This window comes from Calypte anna, chromosome 5A (assembly GCF_003957555.1).
Source record: "Calypte anna isolate BGI_N300 chromosome 5A, bCalAnn1_v1.p, whole genome shotgun sequence".
Classification (NCBI taxonomy): Eukaryota; Metazoa; Chordata; class Aves; order Apodiformes; family Trochilidae; genus Calypte; species Calypte anna.
In genome coordinates this window covers 36,405,163-36,430,976 of record NC_044251.1, presented here as the reverse complement: position 1 = coordinate 36,430,976, position 25,814 = coordinate 36,405,163, and the positions used below count along the sequence as shown (strand labels likewise).

Here is a 25,814-nt window from a genome sequence, read left to right as displayed (position 1 = left end):
TACTGGCTACAGCTAATTAGAGTTTTCATTTGGTTAACTTTGTAGTTTCTGTTTCAAAATGGAATTAGCCTTTTTAGAACTTAGAGCTGGGTAGGAGAGAGAAGGAGAAGAGAAGTAAAACAGCGTTCATGCTTTAGTTGTTGGGGGTTTTTTCATGTTTACTGTTTCATTTGCTGAGATAAAAGATTATCTATCCCAGTGCACACATTACGTGTTGGGGTGACAGAATGGTCCTGGAAACTGGACTGTATTTGCTTTTCATGTTTAGGTAGTGGAAAGCAATATGAACTATCTTGCATTAAGGAAACAGAATAAATCCCAGTGGAACTGGAGATCAATTTAATTGCATACTACAAGATATCAGCTTGTGTTAAATAGAGTTATCTTGTCATATTTTAATGGTTTCTCCTAGTTCTGTTAGCCTAAAAAACTTTACTTTTGATGTAGCATACTTTATGTGAAAAATATAATAAATTTATAAATTTATTAAATTAAATTAAAATGCTACCTTACTGATGACCAGGGCATTGACAGATACAGTGGTTATTCTGAGGACAGATAAGAAATTCAGTGCTTGGCCTCCTTTCTCATTTCTACTGTGTCATATCATTCCTACATGTTTTCTTTTCTATTTTAGAGGCTTGCACTACAAACATCAATCATGTTTCATGTTAGGTAAACTCCAGAATATTAGTAACAGCCAAATCTTTAATTATTAAAGCCCAAGTTCCTTTTTCTAAGGAATCTTAGGCACAAAGTACAGACTGGACTTCATAGCATTTTTATATAAACATGAGTATTTGAGAGGAGCCCTGGAGTTCTTTTCTCTATATACTTATTTTGATTAATGCAATTTTTTCAATACAATGCCTTTCTAAGAGTATTATTATATAAGTAACATTTATAAAAGTAAGAGTTAAAAATGGATAAATAAGGTATTGGCTAAATAGTGACCTTAACTCTCCTAACAAACAGAATAAAGTATTTCAGTATAAGGATCTTCAAACCAGAATAATTATCAAACTAGAAAACTTTTTCATCTATGCAGCTTAAAACAGTGGAATGTGCATATGTTTCATAAATTCTAGGGCTGCCCCATGCAAAGAATTTACCAATTAACAATCTAACAATTTCCTAGTTCCTGGCTCACCCTAACAGCTAACAGAGTTAGTAATTGTGGGGGGCTTTCTCATCCCTGTAATTCATCTGTTCCTTAGTAACCTGGCACCTCACTGTGTTTCTCACTTCTGTGCTCAGGCAGTTACTCAGCTTCAGCTTACTTCAGAGTTTTCCTCTTTATGCAGAAAATCAAGCCCCCCAGCATACTGATTTCCCATTTCTGTGGAGTTCTGCTGAGTAAAATTGAGTTCCACACACCTCATGGAGCTCAGAGCCTTTATTTGAGTAATATATCTCTAATTTAATATTTAGAAATTCACTATATGTTAATGCACTTCCATATTCCCTTCTTAAAGAAAGTAATAGCTGTCAGCTGGGACATAAAGGTGTCATTCTAGGTTTCTAACAGCACAAGTCTAAATGTGACCCTTTCCCCAACGCAGCATTATTACCCTTTGTTACAAATGAGAACAGGGGCAGCTGAAGAGAAGCACCACAGAGTTGCAGTGTCTTCTTTGTTTTTTTCAGGGATTGCCTTTCTTAACAAGTCATCTTTAAGTGAGGGTAAATGTTGAACATGTTCACCTTAATGCTCCTCCCATCAAATGTAATTCCATTCCTGTGTGTTTAAGTGACTCAAGAGAAACATAGAATTTTAATATTTTTGGTGAGGTAGTGCACAGAAACAAGCAGGTCTTTGTAATCTCTCCTATTATTTTCTTTTTACTCTGACAGGTTAGCTTTCAAATCTTGCAGAACTCTCCTCAATATATACTGAAAAGAAAAGCAGAAACTATTAACAATGGCCTTCAAGCTATTGAAAAGATGTTACAACAGAAGAGTGAAAACATTGCCAAAGCCAAGGAAGTTCAGAAGGTATCTTACAAAAAAAATTTTATCTGTGTTAAAAGATTTTTGGTTGTTTCTACAGAGACTGGTTTATCAGGAGTGTAAAAAAAATAAAATTCATTTTATGTCTGTAAAAGGAGAAGTACAAGCAAGCATTTAGCTGGTGAATATTTAACAATTCTTTCTCACAGGAAAATATGTGGTTTTTTCAACTGTGAATCACATTGGCTGATGCAGGGTGTTCTGTTCTTGTCATACCAGTTCAGAAATCTTTGCAGTTCTACATGCCCCACACGAAGAACAAGTAACTGTTGTTATCTTTGAGGCTGAGCTTACATTTAATCTCCTCTCTCTCTCCACATGCAGCAAATCTGGGATATGCTGGATCTTTGGCATTACAAACTCAATGAACTGGATGCAGAAGTGCATGATATAGTAGAGCAGGATTCCTGCCACGCACAGGAGTTGATGGATATCTTAGTGACCCCCCATCAGCAGTACCAACAGGTCTCACAGCTTGCTGAGTGCAGAACTGCAATTTTAAACAAGGTAGATGCAAATGTGAAAGTTTTTTAAAAAATCACATCTTATAAGAAAGTAAATGAAGGTTTTGCATAAAACATCATCAAAGGCTCTCAAATAAATAGAATCTGCTCTAGGTGCACTGGCTTATTGTAGCTAGGAGTTTTGGGGCATGGCAAACATTACATCCAGCTGCTGCCCTGAAGGACTGATGGGGGTTAGTGTGAGGAATTCATGCCCCTGGAAGGGTGATGGGGTGATTATATATGACACTACTACTGGGCTACCTATTTAAGTAACTTTGCTGTATAAATTGCAACATCTCCATGGTATTTAAGCACTTAAGGACCAAAAGTACCTTTGATTACAGGAGAGAGCCTGAAATAATGAGACTGGTTTAGGAAAAATTACCATATTTCACCAGACTGATTTAACTGACCTAATGAAAATGCATCCTGTTTTCTTTCCATCTTGTCCCTAGATGTGTTTATCCTACAAAGTGAATCAAAATGTATTTGTGCCTTTTTGTAAAATCATGTCATTTTCTAGGCTGCTAACAAGATGGCAGAATATGATGAACTCTTGAAGAATGTGAAAGTTTGGATAGAAAACACAAACTGCTTGCTAAGAGCAGATGTTCAACATGACTCTGCAAAAAGCTTACGCAACCATGCCGATGACCTTCATGTAAGACCTTAATGTAGATTTATAGTCTTGTTAGGACAGGTTGCTCTGTACAGACACAATTTTGCATTCTTAAGTCATACTAGCATAAATAATTCAGCATTTTCAAATAAATCCTTTAAATAAAAAGTAGTTAGAGTTAACAGTCATGAAATATTTATACATGCCTATCTTGTGAAAATGCTGAACTTGTAGTACATCTGTCTTTGAATAATGTGTGATTATCTTCTGTTACCTTACTCTCATACTTCTCTTATTTGGGGATGCAACCTCTCTCTGAGTTTGAAATAATCCTCTTCATGATTTAGTCCTGCTCATGTAGACTTATCTTAAAATCATACCCTTAAAATTGTGACATCAGCCTCTCAGTTTTCAGCCTGCAGGATGCAGCAGTTCAGTGAAGTGTTCAAATCTGAATTAAGCTCTTGGAAATATATGCAATGGTTGATGACGTACATGAAATTAAAACATATTCTTCCTGGTCCTAACCTCTGTGAAATTTTCATGTTCATCATTGATGGATCAAACTAAATTCTTATTTTGTCTCCAGATGGCTTTGGAAGACTCAGAGCAAAAGCAAAATCTTCTGCACAATGTTAACTTGGAACTGGAGGAGCTAACCCCAATCTTTGAAACAGACTCTGTAATGCAACAGCTAAATGAAGTAGATGATCAAGTAGCAACTTTACAGCACGAGATAGCAGAGATTCTTCCACAGATCCAGCATGTGGCTGAGGTAAGTTTGGGTGATCTATAGAGAGGCCTTCTATCAGAGTTTCATCATATGTTATGAAATACAGCTTATATTGCCTGTATAAAAAAAAGCATACCAGTTTTAGTAGGTGTGCCAAGTGAGCAATTTCTTTGGAAAATAAACATCAGAAGGTTTTTCATATCTAATTAAGCTGTAAAGTTCAGGAGTATTTATCAGACTCCCTGTACAGGAGGAGAAATGCAGGACTTGTTGATGGGTAAATTAAAAGGGCTTATCTTGCTGGAGGATGGGGTTCCTATGCAGAGTCACCTGGACAGGCTGGAGAAATGGGTTGATAGAAACCTCATGAAGTTGAAGTTCAACAGAGACGAGTGCCAAGTCCTACACCCCAAAGTGAATATGTCTAAATACTAATACAGGCTGGGGGCCAACAAGCTGGACAAAAGGTTTACCAAAAGGTCCAGTGGTCCTAGTGGACAACACTTATCATGACATTGCAGCATGGTCTGCAACAGGGCCAAGAGCATCCTGGTTTACCTGAACAAGAGTGCAGCCTGTTTTGGTTTTTTGGAACCTGTGAGATCATGTGTAGGTTCTCTGCCCAGTTTTAGGTTTCCCAGGGTTAAAAAAGACTTAGACATAGCTGGAGGAGTCCAGGAAGGCCACCAAGGTTGTCAGGGTGCAGGAGCACAGGCTGGGAACCTGGCGTCAGTTCAGCCTGGAGAATACAGAGCTCAGGGGTGGAAAGCAGGTATTACTGCTGTCTACCACTACATAAGCAAAGACTACAGATAAGATAGAAGCAGACCCTTCATCAGGTGTGCAGAGAAAAGATGAGCAAATTATAACAAAGGAAATTCCATCTATGTATTAGGAAGGAATTCGTTTTTGCAGTGATACGGGTCAAACACTACATCATGGGCCCAAAGGAGGGGTAAAATCCCCGTCCAGGAGATACCCAAACATCAAAAGGGTCAGGACAAGAACCTCCCCAAGTCTCTTCCAGCCTAATTTATTCTGTGACTCCATTTGCACAACAGTTCACAAGCAGCTGTACTGTACGTGGATCCATTTCCCGTCTGATAAATGACTCTTCATACAGGAAACTGGAACAGTGTAACAAGTCCAGTTTTCTATGCTAATAACTATCACCATTGGAAAAGCATCTTGTCACTACTGGTAATTTACAATGTGACTTTTCAAGGATGTTTCTACTCTGTATCTGGGGTTTAAAACAGACCAGGTGACCTTAGCTACCTGATTCCACCAGAAGTTATGATGATGTCACTTATAAGTAGCCTTTGATTGGTAGCATCCATTAACGTATCCTGCATGAACCCTTGTTTTTCAGTGTTTCTTTTTAAGTGAAAGGGAGAATTGCAAGCTGGCTTTGGTATTTGTCCTGTCTATAAATATTCTCTTTGTTCACAAAATCTAGGAGTTGGATGCTATTGAATCTCATGTGAAAAAGGTCGAGAAGGACATTGCTGAAATGAAGACAATCCTGTCATCAGAAGATCTGTTGGAATTTTCTCCTAAAGACAAACTTCAACATGGACAGGTCCTTGTAAACTCCTATACAGACTTCTCCCTCTATATATTTGTGCATAAGTTAGCATAAAAATGCTTTCACAACATAAAGCTGTTATGTGACTGTAGACTTCTGTGACCACGAACAAGTTTTTAGTATATGATTAAAAACTTGCACATAAAATGATAGTAATGCATTTCTGTATGTATATACAGAAAAAGCACAATTGTAAATATAAGTTATATCTTCCTCTTGCTTTAGATGTCACCATGGATTTTCACTTATTTGGTCCAAGATTGAAATGCTCTTCCTTCTTAAATGGGAAACTCACCAAGGAGAACTTTTGCCCATCATGACAGTAGTATAAGTTTTCATTATTGACCTTTCCAACTCAATATAACATCTGTCATCCATGCTGTATCCCAATAGGTTATACTTGACCATGTTGGTCCCATGCAGAAGACCATTGCTCATATACAGTCCTATGAAGAAGCACTTCAGCTGCCAGGGGTGAAAACACAACCTTTCTCAGTCTTTGAGAGGGCAAGACAACTCTTGAGAGAACTGAAGAAATTAGAAAAGATTACTAAGGAACAAAACAACTTACTGGAGGTAATTTATTTATTTATTTATTCACTCATTCATTCATCCATTTTTGCTGTCAGCTAAACCACTTTTACTTTGTATGAATTCTGATCACTAGACAGTGTTTCTTTTACAAGCATACAGTACACCTGCTATGTCTTCTGTGCAATGGCTTGGGGATTTTTTTTTCTCTGATTTTATTTTTTTTCCTGTGTAATTTGATACCAGGTACACTGGATAGTCTTGAAATTTTTTTTATTGTTCCAATTCAGTCACAACTGACACCATGTGTTTTAGCATATTGTAGGAGAAATGAAGGCCCAGGTGTCTTTTGACTCTGTTTTGCACAGTTGCTCACATCTGCAGTGTCCAAGACCTTAAAATATATCTCGAACATGGAAATTCTTTGTTGACACCCATTTGAAAGAAATTGCTGACAATTAATAGCAGAAAAGATACTTTTCCCAAATCAGTGAGCCAGGAAAGTGACCATTTTCTGCTGCTGTCACTTGGTTAATTCATGGTTTTGACACAGGCCACATCCTGGCCTCAGAAGGTTTCATGCATTGATGTGTCTGCCTAAGTGAACGTGTGACAGGGGGGATGCTGCTGGCCAGACCAGGTTTGGAAACATAAGAAATTCTGTACCAGCATCAGTGTGAGACACAGCTGTAGGAAAAGGCAGTGGGGGTCAGTAAGCATTAACTCATGGGCAGCACAAGTTATGAAACATCTGTGTGGGCTCCAGACCTGAAGTAGTGGTCTGCAGCACTTCACTGGGCAGTGTGGTTGTACCAGTTACGGAAGGTTTTAATTCAGGGATATCTGGGTCATTCTACATAGATATATAGGTATATTTGGAGTCAATCTTGAGTTGTGTTATGTGTGTTACCATATCAGCACAGATAAGAAAATTCACTTGTGACTCATCCATATACTGACAGGATGATAGAAGCACCCAGAAAAATGGTACAGTGTCTTTGTTGAATTGATTTTCCAATCCCACTACAGTAAAAAAAAAACTCTTCAGAACATCTTACTGGGCACTTTGGCAGCCAGGCAGACACAAGTAACAGCTAAAACATGAGTGTCCATCTTTAATTCTCATTTTTTGAAATTACAAGTACCACAGCAAGAGAAAACTCAAACATGTCTAATGCATGCTTGAAGTTCAGAAAAAAAGCATTGACTGTGTCAGGTCTGTATGATGCCTATGAGCTTTCAATCTTTTTTTTTAAGTCCTTACAATTTCTTAGATGAAAAATAGATGTGCTAAAAGGTACCTCTTTTAGAGAGTTACCAGAATAAATACTTGAGAAGTTCAAAACACTTCAAAAATCATCAGAAAAGGGGTACCTTTCAATTATCAAGTGTTATCATAAGACTTCTAACTGGTTTATATGGAGCATTAAGTCAAGGTTTATATTTTTCTCCTTTTTGTAACAGCTATAACATTTTTCTCTCAGCACTTGCCTTTATCTTACAGACACCCAACAATCTGTAGCTGAGTGAAATTTCTTTATGAGAAAACAGGTTGGAACAATTGCAGTTCTTGGCAGCTTAAATCTCAAACTGTGCAAAAAAGATTTTTCCTGTCCTGTTGAATGGGTTGCAAGCAGCAGTATTAAAACATAAATCCAGCACCAACCAGGACTAACAAAGGATAAAGCTATTAAAATATGGCATTTTGAGTGCTGCATTAGAAAGCTATTATCTGTCCTGATAGAAGGAAAGCAAATGGGAGGCAAGCTTCCTGTATGAATATATACTGAGTTATTTTTTTCCTGAGGATTAATTTTGACATTTTATTGCTTGGTTGTGCTTGCCCTCATTTTGCTACTGGTGATGGAATAGGATATTGCATTAGTAACTTTGGAATAAGAAAGTTGCAGTATAACACCTAAAAAAGTTTAACAAAAGCAAAACCTGTAGTGTAAATGCTCTGGGGCCAGATTTTAGGTGGCTTGGATCTGTGCTGAATGTTGTTCTGTTTTTTATTATGGCCTGTCAAGTACCACACCTATCACTACCTAAAAAACATCATCAGGAAGAGGTGCAGTTTTTCTGTGCAAGAGAGTGGCAGTGTTTGCATATTTGCTTATTTGCTCTGTCAATTTTAGTAAGCTCTTCCATAACAAATCCAATGCCTTTTCCATGGGTAAGTCTGCCAGTGCTACCACAGTATGAAAAGTAACAAGCAAATGTTCAGCAGGAAATAACTCAAAGATGGCAATGATTCTAGGAAGAGACTCAGTCCCACATCATTCATGTTGTCTTAGGAAAAGGATAAAGTAAGATATTTTTTTTTTGCCCCTCAGTAGAAGGCAGGGAATTAGGTGAATTATCTTCATGCAAGTGGCTATATTCATATATTGGCCTGTGAGAGAAGACACTGGAGTCTAAACTGAGAGTTTATATTCTTTAGGCAAGGAAACTTTAGGTAGTATGTATTTTACCTATTGCTATACAGCCCTGTTAATGCAGAAGGGGGAAGACATGTGTAAGACTCCTGATTTTTAAAGGACTTATAGTTTATCATTAAAATTAAGCAGAAGACCTACTCGTTTTTTTCATCCTCCATTTCTTTAGCTATGGCATTAAGATCATAGCCCACAATTTAATATCTTCCTCTCCCAGGTGGTGCTTTGTTTTTTAAAGTCAGGAAAAGTTTTCCTTCTAAAACCTTTAAGTAAAAAAAAAAAATTTAGAGCTTCAGATTGTGTTTTATTGAGAGGGAGTGCTGCTGTGAGGAAGTGACAAGAAATGGCACTGGTACTGATCACAGCAGGAGAAACTCTTTGCTTTGAAAGGCAGAGTCTGTGCACACTTTTTTTTTTTTTTCTTTTGATCTATCAGGCTTGCTCAGGTGCTGCTGTGAGCAGAATAAAAACCTGTTGACAAAAGGCTACATTTTCTGCATTACCTTTTGCAGACACCTGAGGAATAGTCCTTATGGATTCTTTGATTCTCAGCCCACAGGTTGGAAAGCACAAAAGCCATGAAACATTCTGTGAATTAAATGTTTCCACAAAATATTCTGATTTGTAGATGTAACAATTTCTTAATTACCTTGAGATACCATGACAGGTTTTGGCTCAAAAACATGAGCAATTTGTGTGGGGAATTGCCCATTTTTGTACAAACAGTAAAGCACAGGATATTTTGCTGTCACTGTCAAATATGTAAAAGTTAATTTGGCTGTAATATCTTTTTCCATAAGTCATGTAAGAAGGGAAAGCTCTCACAAGGTGGTAACACTTGTCATTTGTTTAGAAAGTGTTCAAATCATTAGATACTGTGGTTGGTTTACTCTCTGAGCTGTGGTTGCTGCCTGCTATAGAGCAGAGTTAATTTTTTTGTCAGTGCAGAATTAGCTGACAGTAAAGATCTGACCACCAGTCTACCACTAGGTAGACTTTCTAATTTGATCCAAAACACTGTACTGAATGTGATTAAGTATGTTCTATTTGGATTTTATAGCCAAATTTGTAACTCTTTTCTGGAGTAAGCAAAGATATACTCCCAGGCAGAATACCCCACCTTACTTCTATTTATGGGTAGAACAGTCGAAGTGTTTATTTGTGTTTAGCAAGTAAACAAAACACTTTCTGAGGATAGGGCTGTGCAAAGTTAGCAGAACAAACTGTTTCTTTTACCTTAAACTACAGATGTAAATGTGGCTACAGTACTCTACACTTAATTCTCATAAATAACTTTGAATTACTCTTTCACAGGAAGCTGTAAAGAAAACAGAAGAATGCGAGAAAGAAATTGAAAAGTTAAAACAATTCTTAAAGAACCATTTGGTTGAAATATCACATGAAAATCAATCACTTGCTCAGAAGACTCAATGTCCAGAGGTGGGTTTCATTGTTTTACCTCTCATAGAACCATGGAATTGTTTCGGTTGGAAAAAAAACAGAAAAGGATCAAAAAAGAAAGAAGTCCAGCCATTAGCCTAACTCACCCTGGGTAGCATGTTCCAGCATTTGATAGCCCTTTCATTAATGAAATTTTTCCTAATATCCAGTCTAAACTTCCCCTGGCACAACTTGAGGCCATTTCCTCTTCTCCTATTGCTTATTACTCCTCCCTACAACCTCCTTTTAGATAACTGTAGAGAGCGTAAGGTCTCCCTTGAGCATACTTTGCTGATGTTCCTGGTACTTCTCATATGGCTTGTACTCCTGATTGACTTTGATGTGTCAATTGTACCCATATCAACTTCTAAACAACAACAAAAAACTTTTGGGGTGCTGTTTTGGTGAAATAATGTGCAGCACTGATAGCTTGCCTGTGCTCAGCATCCTGCTAATGTTGCTGAGGTAGCAGTTTAAGCGCATAAGGAGGGAACTGAGTCCCTTTCTGGTCACTGACCATGCAGTGGTACTTTTGGTGATTGTGGCTAGAGTTAGATTCTTGAGAAGACTTTCCTTGTCCTCACTACCACACTGTATTTCCATCAACTGATAAACATGTTTTGCTTTTCTTCCTGCAGCTGACTGCTTTCTGTAATGGATGAACTGATTATTTAATACAAAAATGAGATGTGTTTTAAGTACATCAGTGCAGAAGTCAGGAAATTACTAATTAAGTCTAATAACTGTTTATAAAGTGCCTCTGAAATAAATGTTTAGCTTTTTGCAGTCAGTCACAACAAAATTAATACACATCCACAGTAGTTGCCTAATAACTATAATTGAAAAGTAGGATCCTCAGTACATAGCTGCTCTGCTTGATGGGTGGATGTTGGAGACTTGATGCCAGTACTAAGTATGACTCAGTTCCTGATTCTTGTTTTTGTATTTGAGTGTAGGATGTTGTTTAATAGCTCCTTTTTCACAATTGTAGCATTTCTTTAATAGAAGTGGGCAACAGAATTTCCCATTTTGTTGAGAGGCTTTGGATGAAGAAGTGATGTTAAAAAAGACAAGGTTTCTGAGGAGATTTTTGACTAGTAAAGTTTGCAAAGCAGTAACTTGTAAATGTATGCTGTAAAATGTCCTCCTGCAGTGAAACAAATAGAAATACTGTTCTTTGTGAGCATTTATAAAAATATGCCAAATTTTCCTGGGTGGCTGTTTCTTCATTCCAGGAACTTTTTCTTTCCTCTACCTTTGGAAGCTTTTACCTTGTGTTTCTTGCGAAAAGCATCCTTATCTGAGCAGAGTTCCCACATCCTTCAAAAGCTTGCTGGGGTTGCTTACCTGTCATGCAGCCACACTAACATTATTAATACATGAGGCTGCAGCTGAGACACAACTGGCAGTATTACTGCTTTCATCTGTCACAAATTATTACTTGCATAGCATTATTCACACCATGATAGAATTCACACCATGGAATTATTTCAAGCCTAGCATCGAAGCTTGCTCTGACATACTGAGCCCAGTGTGCAATGGAATATTTAGCCATCTTTCAGTTTCCTGAGCAAGCTACAGTGCTTCAAGGCACTTTGAGTAATGGAGTGGGGAATTTTATTCCTTGCCCTGTTCTACTTTTTGTTGTTTTCTTTGGTCACCTGGAAACTTGATGGTAATGAAGGGCTCTAACAGAAAGCTCTGAGGGCAGAACACCAGCTAGAGCAATAGTCATGGCCAGGCAGGAGACCAAGACAGATTTATTTCCCCCTTTGTTAGTGCAGAGTTATTTGGGTTATTATTTAATCCTGCAGAACAATAAGTCTTTTCCTTGTACTTTGTTGGGGACCATTACTTCCAATATCACATTCAACGACATGGGACAGTTTGGTCACTAAAACCCACACAATAGTTTCTGTGTCCTTTTAGGCCAGCTTCAGCAAAAATGACTCAGCTCTGAACTACCCTTATTCCTTTGCCCTTTTCAGGACTGCCCCAAGTGTTTCATGTCAGGTTTCCAGGGAAGGTAGCTGGAAGTAACATCCTCTGCTCTGACACACAGTGATGTAACCCAGCTGCATTTCCTCCAGCCTGAAGGAAATTCGTATTCTTGTGACTATGCAGACCTAGCTGAAGTTAGTTGTCCAGCCTTTCGGACTTCCTTCCAGAGTACCAACTCCTGGATTACAGGTGGCAAGTCCCGTGCTGACCAGAGTCTGTTGCTGCTGTTTTGCATTTAGCTGGACATCTCCTGCAGTGACAATGGGGAACTGTCCCAATGCCCTGAAAAAGGAAAAAGAGGAAATAGCCCCAGTCCCAGTAAGATGCATCACTGGTATCATCTGTTACACTACTGTTTGGTTAAGTGGGAAAAATGAATGCTTACAGATGTTGTTACTCCTCAGGGAGAAATGGAAGCTGTAAAAGAAGAAATCATAAAGCTGTGCCAAAGAAAGGAAGATATCCTGACTGAGATGAAGAATTCCATGTATGAGCTTCACCGGCATGTACAGCAAGTGCCTGAATCAGGAGATGAACCCAGTGCCTCTGTATTAGCACAAAGTGACTTGATTGGGACTGATGTTTCTGGTCAGCAGGTGAGTGGAGCATCACATTGTGATCACTTAGCCAAGAGCTGAAGAAGGAAAGTAAATAACCTTCTGCTTCTGGGAGGAGTGGCATGTGAGAGAGGAGAACCTCTGCAGATGTGAATTAATATGACTTTTCCTCCACCTTGTGCCTCTGAGTGGTCTCAGAATGGGTGTGATGCGTGCTTGGGAGGGAGGTGTGTCTCTGGTTATTGAGCAGATCCAACACGGAGTTTGCATCAGTGCATGAACAGCAAAATGTTTGATGGATTAGTTCTGCTGATGATCAATTGTTCTGAGACTTTCAGGAAATTGTTTTAATGGCACAAAATGAATTTTGTCCCTATTATAGCTCTGATGTTGAGACATAGCACAGAGAAAAGCCCCAGTTTTCAGAAATGCTCAGTATCTGCAGCCTTCAGTTACTTTAATGTAGGGTGGCAGATGTTCAGTGCTTCTCTGCAAGTGGGCCCCAAGTGGTAATTTTCTTTTGTTTTATGGCCAGAAGAGGTTTAACTGTTGTTACCATGAATAATTGGGCTGTCTCTGTGTGTATTTTTATAGCTGAAAAAAAGAGGAGTGTTGTCTCTTCTACCTTCCTTAGATGAAGAGTCAGAAGACTGTTCTTCACACAGCAAGGTGAGTTCAATACATAGCTTATCTGTACTGCTGGATATGTAAGGTACAAGATTTTTGGTAAAGGACAAATTAAGAAACATGTAAAGCCCAAATACTTCAGAACAAATTGAAACACCTGATATTATTCAAGGACACTAAGGAATTACACTCCAGCCAGCCTACCCATATTACAATGCCAGTATCACACAGCACCTCATTCTGTGATGTGTGGTTCTGCTTTTGATGGGATTGCTTATACAGTGCAAAATATACAGTTGCAAAATATGAGCCTCAATACCAGTGTTTCTATGTGGGGGTGGGGTTCAGACAGAGTTAGACAGCCTCTGAAGTGCTAAAACTGGAAAAGAAAACCCAAAATTCTTTGTATGTTTTGAGCTTAAAAAAAAAAATTAAAAATATCAGACTATTGAGAATGAAGATAAGATAGGAGAGATTTCTGGGAGAATGGGAAAGCCTATTCAAAAGTTTGCTGTGAATATGGGAAGTCTGAAATCTCAGTTTCCCTGAAGCTCTCACTATGGATATTACCCTTTTTTGCTACAAGAATCAAATGGAAATGTGGTAAAGAGGTGGCATTATTGGGGGAGTTGCTTTAGGCTAGGCAAGGATGAAAAACCATGGCTAGGCAGTGCAAAGAAGTCCAGCTTGGGCAGAGGAAATTTCTTACCTGTTTGATCATATACTTCCAAGGTTTCTGACTCTGCACCTTCACTGGTGCCATTTTCTTTATACACAAGGCTTTTTGGGGGACAGACAGGAGAATTATTATTTCTTGGTTTGTTTTTTTAATTCATTTTCTAAATAATGTGAAATAAAATGAGGCTACTCTGAGTTCTCTACAAAAACCTATCAGTTCCATCCAGCTATTGTTCAGCAGATGTTTCAGCAGAGCTATAGAGCAAGGGAAGATGTGGGATTTAGGAAACACCATATGGATAGATAAACACAGGAGAAATGGCACCAAGTGTCACTAAAGGTTTACAGTCATTTCCATTGCCTGAAGAAATATCTGAGCTTCCTGCACAAACTAATACTGAGCTGTTACAGCTTTCAAAGGGGAGTACAGCCACAGACAAATACTCAAGCTTTTGGCCTTCAGAAAGAGATGATGAAAGATGTAAAGAAGACAGTGCAACCTCCTGGTCTTCTGGTACCTTAACAGATGGCATTGCTCAGGTAATGCTCTCAGGTTTCTCTCCATGGGGATAGGAGCTCATATTTCTAGAAAAGATCTGAAAAAAGTCCTGGGTATTGCCAAAATCTGCCAAGTAAGAGAACCATAGAAATGCAGGACATGATGGCTATATTTATCCATCTTCCATATCCCACTAAATCTTGCCACTTGAAAACTCTTCTCCTGTTGCATGTATTTGCTGAACTTAACGACCTTAGGACTCTTTCCCCACCTAAATTATTCTAGGATTCTGTATTAATTATATTCAATATTAACTTCTTGTCTGAAAAAAACCCCACAAAGATAGAAATGCACCTTTTTTAGCAGCAATTTGTTGCACTAATTCCTGAAAAGACTGTAAAATGTGCATTTTTGGAGGGGGTTGATTTCTTGAAGATGTTTTCTGATATCTAAGATACCTGATCAGCTACAATTTTGGTGGCATACTGCTTCTCTTATTTAGGTGTCTTGATAATGTGCTAGCTGCAATTTTTTTGTCTCTGCATATCCATGTTAGACATGTAAGATAACTCTGTATGAGAACTCTTGGTCCAGGACTGCTGCAGGTTGAGAGGCTGCAGCTCTTGGAGACTTCTCTAGCACAGCAAGGCAATAATGACACAAATACTTCCACTGTTGCCTCTTTCTCTACAGGATGCTGATGAAATAGTGGAATCCCACAGTAAATGTGGTGAGGAGACCTCTCTGCAAACTTTGCAGAGCACTGAAGGCTGTGGCACAAATGATGGCAGCCAGCTGAGGGTGAGTTTCAAGGCCTGATGTAGGCTGACCTAGGTGGCCTTCTGAGCTCATTGCATAACCTACCTAGTGGGCAGGGGCCCTGTTTGGTTTCAGTAATGCTATTGGAGTTTGTTGCAGTATTTATGATGAGGTAGGATACCTACAGGCTTTTGTGGGCATCTTCATACTGCTACATTTTGATTTCCTCCTTGAAAATGCAATTTACTCAGGAACAAATTGGAGTATTTTCAGGAAGGAAGATGCTGGCATTGATACTGACAGGAATGGAAGGGTTGAAGTGATGTAAACATACATCAGCTGTGGGATGGCAGCCAAAGGAGAAGTGAGGGAGATTGACACTCCTTTCTGTTGCTGCTTTGTGGAAGGCGCACACAGGCTAAGGGAGGAGTGAGCTGCAGCCTATAGTTTATATGCAAAAGAATATATGGAGATAGACTTGAATGCTCCAGGAAGTCCAGAACAGAACCTGGTAGCTGAGCAGCCTGAGGTCTTTCTGGATTTACAGGGCAGAAGAAACCTGAATGTATCATTGCCTGGGGTACCCACAGCCTGTAGGACCAATGATACAGAAGTTCAGTGCAATGGTTTCTTGAGCTGGACATGGCAGCTCTGTGGTCTGTGGGGAGACTGCTGTCAGGTTGTGAGCCAGGGTGAGTCTTCTGCTCACATGGACAGGGATTGTGGTTTAATCCCAGCTGGTAATTCAGCACCACACAGCCAGTTGCTCACTCCTCCCCCCAACAACGGGATGAGGAGGAGCATCGAAAAAAAAGTGGAACAAGTGGGTTGAGATAATAACAGTTCAATAATTGAAATAAAATAAAATTGTAGGAATGAATAGTATGAAAAGGGATATAACAGAAAGAAGAAAAAAACAACAAAACAACCCAAGGAAGAATTGTTGTACAATGCAGTTACTCATCACCCACTCACTGATGCCCAACCAGTCCCCAAGTAGCAATTGCTCTTGGTGAACTCCCCTCTGTTTCCATACTCAGTATGATGTTCTATGGTATGGAATATGCTTTTGGCCAGTTTGGGTTAGTTTTCCTGGCTATATCTTCTCCCAGCTTCTTCTCCACAAGAAGAGGCAGTATGAGAAACCAAGTCCTTAGCTTAATGTAAGCATTGCTTGGCAACAGCTACAACAGCTTATGTGTCATGCACAGTAATATACATGGGTGATGTTTTATTATTTAAAACAATGAACTAAACCTAACAGTTTCCCATCACTAAAGCTGGAAATTTCAGGTGTAGGTTTAAGTATTGGTTCTTTCTAATTTCCTCAGTCATATACACCTCAACAAACATATTTAGACTGTTTTGGGATTCGTATACTCAATTTACTTTCTATGTGTAATGGCACTTTGCCATTCTAGCTCAGAGGCAAACAAGAGTAGTAGTGATTCAAGTAAAACATTGATAGCTGAAACACTGCTTTATTGGTCTCTGATTTTCTGCTAAATCTCACTTGAATATGGAGCTTGTGCACTACCACTGACCAGCTTGGTTGCCTGAATGCATGCTGTGGAGCTGCAGGACAAGTAGTTTGTTCCTGTGAAGTTGTGCTTCATTTATTTACTACATACCAGTATTTGCATGTTTGGAGGAGGTATATACAGACCTGTACAACCTTCCTATTAATTGCTGATATCTCCAAGCACTTTAGACTTTTTATTACGGAAGTGTGCAATGTTGCTTCTTAAAGGACAGCAAATGAAAAGAAAGAGTTGCACAAGACATAAAATACGTCGTATTTTTCTGTGTGACCTGGAGCCTGATTAAAGTATATTCAACGGTTAGAAGTGAAGACACACAAGTAGCTTACAAGCATTGCCCAAGAGCTTGCTTTGCAGCTTTGGACTGCATTGCTTTTACATCCAGCTCCCCCAGAAAAACATCTCTCCTCAGGGGAGAACTGGTTCATGGTGAGTCACTGCTTCCTGTGCAGCTCAGTTGTACCTGTGCACATGCAAATAAATTGCTGTCTGGAAACCTGTTACACCAGATCCCAGGATCAAATCGCCTGGCTGCTGAGTTTCCCTTTCTTTTTCTTTTCTACTTACTTTTTTTTTTCCTTTTTGTTTGTTTGTTTGATTTTGTTGTTGTTGTTTGCTTAATTTTTTTTTTAATTAATCTAGGAACACGGTGTTTCAGAGCTCCGTGAGTGTGAAAGTTAAACATTTCCCAGGTGAAAGATATGAAAATACAGGTAGATAATCATGTTTCTCTTATGTGCTTTGCTTCAGGGTGACAAGACTCCTCCTGTCCCCATCGCTACCCAGGGCTCTCCAGGGAAGGTGGGAGATTCAGAGGAAGCTGTGGATGGGGCCAGGCCTGAGCCAGAAACGATCCTCCAGGTGTGCCAAGCCCAGGTTGCTGAGCTGGAACAATGGCTAGACAAAACTAAAGTGTCCCTGAGGTCAGACCACCAGACCCCCAAAATGCAGCAGATGGTGGAACTGCAGCTTGCTGATTCCCAGGTAAGATGAAGCGATCAGTTTGCTGCTTCCATCCAAACAAGTCGCCCTTCCCTGGGGTGTGTGTCTGCAGAAAAGCTGCTGCTTCTCCTCTTCCTGCTTCGTTGGCGTCATTACACTGTGCAGAAAATAAGTAACTGCTTGGCTTCAGCTTCAGGTGCAGCTTTCCAAGAGCTTAGTTGAAATGCCTACTTTTAGAATTGGGATCTGTGTGCATCCAGGGGATTTAGGAAGAACTCTTGAGTAGTTCAAAGCTTTGGTTACTTTGGATTATTTTCAGAAACATAGCTTGGTATAGATTGAATGTGTTACTAAAAAGCAGTCTTTCATCGGTCTCAATACAGATAAATCAGATAGAAAAAAATGAGTATTTTTTTCTTTTGACACTTTCACTTTATATTTTCGTCAGAGTGATTTATAAGCTAGCTTCCAAGCTGGTAAATTATTATTTTGCACTTTTTGCAAAAAGCTGCCAGCACAGGTAGGAAGACGGAAGCTCTGCCCCTGTGGGCAGTGGTGGTATTTGGACCTACTGCAGTAGTTTAGAGCAGCCTCTTGCCTGGGGTGGCAGCAGAAGGGAAGGAGTGGGTGGTACCCCCTGGTGAAATAGGTGGAGGAAAACAGGACTGGCATGAGGGGCTGGAGTGGTGGAAGTCCTGGCCTGAAGATTTTTCTCTTGCCTGCGTGTTAGAAGCAAATGTGCAGGCATGCCACTGAAGTTCCCCTCTGTACCTGTCCCGTGTACCAGTTTGCTTCAGGCACTGAGTCTACCTAGAGCAACAAACTTCACTCACCATAAAGGAGCCAATACTACCATGTCCTCACTTGAATTTACCAAGAGCCATTCCCAACTGTTTTGGTACTGCTTCTTGTTGGGTGGGGGTTTTTAATGGGAACTCTGGCCATGCCAAGAAGTGCCTCTGGGTTTAGGCTGTGATTCAGCCAAGTGCTCAGGTGCTGAACTCAAAGGGAGTGAGGACCCAGCTGGCTGGGTCTGGATCCCTTTCAGGGCTCAGCTCAGCAGAGGCTTCAAGAGAGGAGCTCCAGCTGGGAAAAACAAGCAGGCTTCAGGCAGCTGTCAGCACTCCTGAACTCCTGTCAGCTTCTAACAGTTTGGTTCAACATTAATGAATTTGGTGGGGGGAGAATTTTTTTTCTAACCCAGTCAAGGTCTACTCAGAAGAATACTCATGGCACAAAACGAAAACAGTCTCTGGCTATGGATGTGTGATGTCCAGCAGTTAATTTATTGCAGTTTTACTTTGCAGTTGAGCTATGGTGCCTATCTCTAGACATGAGTTTAACATAATTCAGAGAGACACTTTGGTAGCAGCTTGAATAAAGAGACAGATCCCAACAGTTTGCAATGGCCTGGCTGACACCTGCTAACATGACTGTGTTGTGGTAATTCAGCATCATTCCTCCAAAAGGGTGGTATCATCAGCCTGTGCATTGCCTCCTTCTCCCCCTTTGAAGTGTCTTCTTGGATGCATCCAAATGGAGGATGTCATTTCTGGTCTTCTTTTTTGTGACTCTGTATCCGAGTTAATGTAACTCCCTTCTGATGTTCAAAAAAGAGTTTTAGGAGTATTTAGGAGAAGTATTTAAAATGTATTTAATTGTTGAGGCTAAAAAGAGACTGTATCCAGGAAAATTTAGGGAGTTTGCAATGATCTCTCTTTCTGCTTGTAGGCTTCTACTCTTTTCAAGCCAGGCAAGTGCAAGCATGACTTCAGAATGTTATCAGGAAAGGAGAGTTATATTTCTAAAAATGAATAATTGACTGCTGTCCCTTCTAGGTGATGTTATCAGAGATTGAACAAAAGGTCCTTTCTTTATTGGAAGATTGTGGAGATAGTGCAGATTGCCAACAAGAGACAGAAGCACTTTCCTTGAAGCTGAAGGAAGTGAAATGCAATTTGGAAAAAGTCCAGAATATGCTTCAAGACAAACACCATGAAGAGCAGGTAAAGCATATGAATGCTATGCAGAGCAAGAGTGAGAGTCATGATGCCTTAGAATCATAGAATCATCTAGGTTGGAAAAGACCTCTAAGACCATCAAGTCCAACCATCTGCCCTACAACCCCTAGTCACTAAACCATCCCCTGTAGCACCTCATCTACTTGTCTTTTGAACACCTTCATGGACAGTGCCCCCCACCACCTTCCTGGACAGCTTGCTCCAATGTGTAAACACTCTTTCTGTGAAGAAATTTTCTCTAATACCCAACCTGAACCTCCCTTGGCAGAGATTGACTCCATTTCCTCTTGTCCCATAGCTTGTCTCAAGGGAGAAGAGGCCAATATTTGTCTCACTACAACCTCCTGTCAGGTAGTTGTAGAGAGCAATGAGATCTCCCCTCACACATAACTGTGTTTTCGGAAGAACAATTACAGCTTGCTGTGTGAAGCAAGGAAGGGTAAAAAGTCAATCAGAAAAGTCAGACTGGCTATTGTTCTACTGCATAGTGCTGTATTATTTGTAGTTTGAAGCAAGTACTGGATTTTTAATGAATCTCTGAACAACACCTTTTCGGTTTTAAGTGCTAAGTGACATAAGCCAAGATTTTTCAAGGAGTACAGGAAAACGATGAAAGGTTTTGTGTTGGTTCGGTTTTTAAAACTGCCTTTAAAGGGCCATTATGTCTTTCTGTGACATAGCCACAGCTGAGAGGCCCTTAACCAGTAACTTTGAAGAATGTGTAACTGGCAAGAGCAGTGACTCCACCAGCTCTCCTGCACCACAGCTCCATTCTCCTTGCTGAGTTTCCCAGTAACTCCCAGCTTCAGAGATCATTCCCACTTTTTTTGTGCAAGGGTCCAGAGAAGCCCCCCTGATGTATTTGTGTAAGAGCAACCACAGTCTCTCAGTACTGCAGGAGCACAGCCTAAAAGGGAACTTGCATGGCCAAGGAGAGAATTAGCACTGGTAAAGGCTCTTACAGAAATATATCTGTGAGCACAGACAGGTAGAAAATCCACGCAGCTTAGCAAGTTTGTAAGCAGAAATTGCACATAATTTGGTCAAACAATAGGAATGGAGGGCTAGTATCAGTTAATCTGCTAGCAGGAACAGCAAGACAAGCCTCATAACTGTAAGGAAGAGAAATGTGAGGACTTGAGCAGCAGGTTAGAATGAGTCAAACTTTGAGTAAGTGGAACTGGGCATTAATCTTTGCAAGAGTAGCAACTGTTCCATGCCCTTCAGATTCTGTGCATGGTGAGTCCAAGGCATCTCTGCTTTTGCCATTTCCCCAGGCTGCACCTGCAGGTTCTGTCCTCTTGTCACCTCTGGAAGCCTTCCCACAGCAGGTTTCTCTTTACAGGTTCAAAACAGGGAGACGATGGACCCAGCACCCCTGGAGATCCTACACTCAGATGGCTCCAGCACTCCTCAGCTTTCCCTTGCTGAGCAGCCCCTCATTTGGCACAGTGGTTTCCAGCACCCACAGGTAATTCTCCTGCTGTCCAGGAACCAGGCTGCTCCACATCCCTGCTGGGATGCTGCATTTATTAACTGGTGCAGTTTCCACTGTGGGGTCAGGTCTGTCAAGGGTAGGCTTCAGCCACCCCTTTCAGGATGGAGCAAGTCCTTGTCACTGAAATCCTGTATCCAAAAGGTTCAGTGATACCACAAAGCTGGGTGGTATCCCTCCAACCTCTTAACTTTGAAGCATTGATGTATTATAAAACCTGAATCTATATATTAACATTGCTTTTGAAGGTTCATTTGAAGCTAAAGATTCAGATTAATTCAGTGCATATAACTGTACTGTTCATTCTGTTCATGCACAGGATCTGAAGATAAAAGCAGCAGAGCAGAAAAGCCTCATTGACTTCATTGAGTCGTGCGTGGAAAAAATGCAGCCACAGTTTGAGGACTGTGTGACTCAGAAATTAGAATCAAGGTACAAAACAACAAGATTAAGTGATGTAAAGCTGCCTAAATGTACTGAAACTGCACCACTGCTGCTGTGCAGGACTGTGTGCCTTTGGAAGAAACATGGCAGAAGCTGGGAAGTTTCTGCCATCAACAGAGTAGAGAAATGGACTCTCATTTATATGACAGGCTCCTTGATGCTGGGCTGACTCCAGTGTTCAGAGTCAGTCTTGATATTAGGCTGGACTGAAACCTGTCACAAGCTAAAGCATGCCCATCTGGAGGCACGTTGGGTGTCTCTGATAGCCATTGATGTACAGAATCACAGAGGTGCCCAGCCAGGTTTAAAGGCAGCATCTTTGAGAAAAGGGCAGTGGGATCAAGCACCTTCCAGCATGGAACCAAGACTTGCTGTAAGACTATGATCCTCATATTGTAATCCTGGAGGTGGAGGCTGCCAGGAGGTTCTAGAGTATTTCATGGGAAGGGAAGAGCCAAGACATGTATAAAAGCTTGGATTAAAGAACATCCATAAATTTGGTTTCACTCTGGTTTTGGGGCAGGAGCAATAGAAACTGATTTTATACAAGAATTCTTACAAGACTGATTTTCCTTAATCTGCTTTGATATTTGCCATTCTAACAGTGTTTTCTCAATACAGCAATGGAGCATCTGATCCAAAGAGTGAGCAGGCTGATCCTGCCTTAGCTCCAAAGGACCAAAAGGGTAATAAATGGCAATATTTACAGCAAGAGCTCTCATCAAAGATGAAATCTCCTCTCAGTCAGCTTGTGGAACCTCAGGTTTGTTTAAGTTTCCTAAAAGACTTTCTGATGGTGGTGGTTGGTTGTGGTAAAGACAGCAATTAGTGTATCTTCCTACATCATCATATCATGACTCTTCATGAAACCAGTGCAAGCGTCCTCCAGAGGAAATTGTTTCTGCACACTGCTCTCATGATTGCCTTTTCATTTTACTGTGAGATAAAGAATGTCTCTGAAGGAGTGACTGCTAAGCACAGTGTGGGAGCACCTAGGTGTATCCTTGTAGCTAACATTCAGACCAGATGTTATCTGCTTCATTCTTTCAAGAGGACTAAGAGAGTCAGCCAGGAACCTCCCAGGTGGTTTTTGTGGCTGTGGGTTAAGTCTCAGTTCTTGCAACTGAGAACAAAAAAATTGTCTGGCTTTAATTTTCTTGTGCCATTCACCACTGTGTTCTCTTTCTCACATATCAAAAGCAGAGTTTGGATTGCAACCAGAGCACATCAGGCATTTCTTCTGAACAGACTGCACGGTTTTACTGCTTGGACAAAGCTGTAATTCCTGCTATTAACAGTTCTGTTCACATTACCTTAGAATGATTAGATTCCCTGTTCTCTGAAATTACTGCATCAGATGGAAGAACATCAGTCATGTACAAGGGTGAATGCCAGATCTCTTTCAGGCAAGATTTACACTGCAGCAGGCAGCAGGTTCTGCCTTGACGCAAACTACAACTCATAGCCCTGACCATCAGAGGCTCCTTCTCAGACCCTGTCCCATCAGGGCCCAGCCCACTCAACTCATTTGTGCCAGGAAAAAAGGGAATCCCCCCCATCCAGGTGCTTTATATTAAAGCCTTGAAACTTCCCTTTTAATGCTTTTTGAGAGGAGTGTTATCTAGATGCCTGTAGCCCTGTCCTCATTTGAGCTGTTCACCTAATTGCCATGTACTTCTTCCAAATATTAGATTACAACAAAGATGAATATGCTGCCCCGAGGCACATTTGCTAGTGCAGGAGCCCCAACTGTGGAAGAACTGAAAACTTACACTGTCCAGCTGGGAGACCTAAGCCAAGAAGCAAATGTGGTGCATGCACAGGTAAAAATGACATGTCCCAGCACTTCAAAAAATATGCCAGGGACTCTAGACATGAGACACTGTTTGGGCACTGGGAAATGTTGCCAGTAATCATAAAATTGCAGATGGTGTTCGTGGTAGTGTAGCTTTGGCATCAAGTATGGAGTGTAATGAAGAAATCCATTTAGGATTTTGAGAGGAAGCATTTGAAGTTGCAGCTATGATACTTTTGTTGCTTGAATCCAAAGTTTTGCCAGTCTGGGTAAAACTCCTCTGACTGTATAAAGCAAGGAGCCCACAAATGATTTCAGTAAATCTGCAGTATTGGAGTTGGGAAGACAAATTGTGTTGTGCCCCTTGCTGAGATTAGAGCCCTGTAAGACTGCAACCACACCTGGTGCATAAAGGGTCATTGTCTCAGCTTTGGCCTGGACATCTCTGAATATTACATTCACCTAACTGTCTCATAAGTCTGTCCCTCAGTATTTCAGTAATTATGTTTTATTATTAGTTGACTGAACCTCTCACATTATATGAATGAATAAATCTTAGCCAAGCCTTGGGTAAAAGTACTGAAATCTTCTGACTTGCCTGTACCCAGGATAATGTGGCCGAGGAAGTCTCTTCCAATTTGGACAGAAAATTGTTTGAGTTGCTCCTGGCAATCAGCCGATGTTTGAATAACATGGAGGAGATGTTAAACACCTCAGTCCTCTCCACTGAAGAGGCAGCTGTGCAGCAGGCTCTTTATGAGGTAACTGTCCTAAGCATCCAGTCACCCCAGAAAGCACCCCAGTGGCTTTCTCTTACAACAGAATGTATAAGACCTGATATTTCCTCTCTGTTTTGCTGGTGTTATTCAGAAGTAACTGCCAAAGTATTTGGTGTTGCATGGATTTAGTCCTTATGGCTTTTATCTGCAATTATCAACTTGAGTCCTTCTGCCTTTTACAGGCAAGAGTGCTTGGACAGAGACCATTTTCACTCATGTTATCTTTCTTTCAATCCTTTAGACTCTTTCTGTTGAGCTGCAAAAACTTCACGCTGATCTGAGTGATAAAAAGGATGATCTTCTAAAGTCTATTAGCTGTGCTGGTGGGAGCACAGATGTGTTCTGTGAGTGCTTTAACAACTTGCAGGCACGGCTGGAACAAACCCAAGCTGCCACTGCTTCAAGGAGCAACTTGATGAAGGCTGGGCTGGATCATAATAGCAATTATCAGGTACTCCACTGCCAAATGCACATCTTGTTTCACAGCATCTGTTAAACTTGTCAGTGTTAATGCACTGGAGTTACAGATGAGCAATCTATAATGGACTGTCTTTTTTGGGGGGGGTACTAAACAAACTCATTGTGGTGTTTTGTATATTCTTTGTGCTGCTGTATGGACTTGGGAGAGGGGGGCTGCTTCCCTTTTGGGAGTGCTTTTGCTGTAAGAGGAAACCATTTTGTTTGCTGTGCACTTTTGTCTGGTCATTTCTATATTCTTGATATATGATGTGTTTCTGTTTGTTTCTGTTGCAGAATGAAACCAGGCTGCTCTATGATGAGTTAGCTGAGAAAAAAGCTTCTCTGCAACAATGCTTGAATGCAATACATGGACATGATGTTTCTGAACAGCTTCAGGTAATTTCATTTGAAGGAAAGTAGAGAACAGATTAATGGCAATAATTATAATTTCTAGTTTTCTGCAATCTATTAAGTTCAAAATCTTATTTAGGTTTTAAGAATGAAGGAAGGAGAGGGTTCAGTATTCGCCACCCCTTTTTTCTACTACAGCCCAATGTGCAGTCAGACCTAATTCCCATCCTGTTAGTAGTTGGAGTGGAGGAACCAGTATCTCCACGACATCCCAGAACAAATATACCCCAAACTATGGCAGGGAGGAAAAAGAGTTACACAAAGTAGAGCACTTTACATATTATGGCTTTTAATATGCCAGACTAGTTTTTCTTTGTAGGAATAGGACTCTGTGGGAATAGCTATATTCTTGAGCCTTCTTGGGGATTAGCAGAGAATTAAAACTGCATATCCTCCCCAGAATGGTCACTGGCCATCTACTTGGTGTAGCAAAGAGGGTGCCCTGAAACTGTTGTGTTACTGGGTCATAACTTTGTTTAATGTCATAACTTTCTGCCAGGATGAATGTTGTGTTCAGAACGGCTGAATCCTCTGGCAGGCACTGCTGCCTTTGATATGTTCTGTCAAGTAAACACTTCTGGAAAAAGTGTGCCAGAAGTATATTACTTCACTTTCTTTAGAGAGAATCGAATCTATCTTAATCCATCCCTGACTGAGTCCTTTTAATTCATGAGAAAAACACTGCATTTTCTGAGTCCATGATTCCTTTTAATGGCTTCTCTTGAATTAGCAAGCTGAAAATGCATGTTGAATGTTGAACTGAGGCACAGGACCTGAATTATTTTCCTGGCTGTGCCATGTGAATTCAGTGAGCTGTGTCATGTAGATCTAGTTTATAACCTGGCTGGATCTCGGGGTCTTTTGAAGCCCCTGGATCCACTTTGCTGCTTGTGAAAATGGAAAGTTTAATGGAACTGAACTCTTCCTAACAGCTTGTTTGG

The 25,814-nt window shown here is 40.4% G+C and overlaps 1 protein-coding gene across 1 annotated transcript in view; it reads left to right on the top strand.

The window, feature by feature from the left end:
• The window catches only part of LOC103535033 (nesprin-2), a 177,863-nt gene that overhangs the window by 90,245 nt on the left and 61,804 nt on the right, over positions 1 to 25,814 (top strand). The window contains exons 57-76 of the mRNA XM_030452086.1: positions 1,855 to 1,995; positions 2,335 to 2,517; positions 3,040 to 3,177; positions 3,725 to 3,910; positions 5,328 to 5,450; positions 5,850 to 6,032; positions 9,740 to 9,865; positions 12,271 to 12,462; positions 13,018 to 13,092; positions 14,140 to 14,268; positions 14,921 to 15,028; positions 17,278 to 17,511; positions 19,308 to 19,475; positions 20,836 to 20,961; positions 21,305 to 21,417; positions 22,051 to 22,192; positions 23,121 to 23,252; positions 23,833 to 23,985; positions 24,245 to 24,454; positions 24,757 to 24,858. Of these exons, the coding sequence (XP_030307946.1) occupies positions 1,855 to 1,995; positions 2,335 to 2,517; positions 3,040 to 3,177; positions 3,725 to 3,910; positions 5,328 to 5,450; positions 5,850 to 6,032; positions 9,740 to 9,865; positions 12,271 to 12,462; positions 13,018 to 13,092; positions 14,140 to 14,268; positions 14,921 to 15,028; positions 17,278 to 17,511; positions 19,308 to 19,475; positions 20,836 to 20,961; positions 21,305 to 21,417; positions 22,051 to 22,192; positions 23,121 to 23,252; positions 23,833 to 23,985; positions 24,245 to 24,454; positions 24,757 to 24,858 (2,964 nt within the window). The remainder of the gene's footprint in view (positions 1 to 1,854; positions 1,996 to 2,334; positions 2,518 to 3,039; positions 3,178 to 3,724; positions 3,911 to 5,327; positions 5,451 to 5,849; positions 6,033 to 9,739; positions 9,866 to 12,270; positions 12,463 to 13,017; positions 13,093 to 14,139; positions 14,269 to 14,920; positions 15,029 to 17,277; positions 17,512 to 19,307; positions 19,476 to 20,835; positions 20,962 to 21,304; positions 21,418 to 22,050; positions 22,193 to 23,120; positions 23,253 to 23,832; positions 23,986 to 24,244; positions 24,455 to 24,756; positions 24,859 to 25,814) is intronic.